Consider the following 587-nt stretch of genomic DNA (forward strand, 5'->3'; position numbering starts at 1 on the left):
AGTAACACTACAACCTCTTCTCTGAATGCGCTAATTGCTTAGCCTGATTTACTAAAGTTCTTTAAGTGCTTTAGCTTTTAATGACTAGTTGAATATTTATGGAGGAAATGTAGTTAAGTGCCTTGGATCAAATGGACCTGATTATATTATTTTAACCCTCAGTAAACATGGTGTAAATTACAATATATTCATTGATCAGTGATACTTTGCCCTAAAAGTCACTGATAAATGTCAGGTCAGCCAAATTTGTATGGATAAATTTTACTTTTTATTTTTACATTTTGCGGAATATATATATATATACAAACAATACTTACCGTTGTGAACGCCCATGAGCCATGACTGTGACGGGAACGCTCTCTGGACCACCAGATATAAAAGCAGTCCTAGACTGTTATTTCACACAACGAGCAAATGGCGCCATGAACCATAATGGGACTACCGCACGTAGGTGTCAGGTAAGTTCCCCGTTAACAAGGATCCATATATTATTAACTCACTAAGCACGCGGACTTACATACATCAAACCAACCCGCCAGGGTTCAAACCTACGGCCCACGAGCCTATGACTGTGATATGGGGTAATC

The 587-nt window shown here is 38.7% G+C and overlaps 1 protein-coding gene across 1 annotated transcript in view; it reads right to left on the minus strand.

Moving 5' to 3' along the window:
• The window catches only part of LOC121870892 (clumping factor A-like), a 19,170-nt gene extending 18,830 nt beyond the window's left edge, over positions 1–340 (minus strand). Inside the window, exon 1 of the mRNA XM_042372866.1 lies at positions 318–340. Coding sequence (XP_042228800.1) covers positions 318–340 — 23 coding nt within the window. The remainder of the gene's footprint in view (positions 1–317) is intronic.
• Positions 341–587: the final 247 nt, after the last annotated feature.

Source organism: Homarus americanus, unplaced genomic scaffold (genome assembly GCF_018991925.1).
Source record: "Homarus americanus isolate GMGI-L3 unplaced genomic scaffold, GMGI_Hamer_2.0 scaffold32583, whole genome shotgun sequence".
Taxonomy (NCBI): Eukaryota; Metazoa; Arthropoda; class Malacostraca; order Decapoda; family Nephropidae; genus Homarus; species Homarus americanus.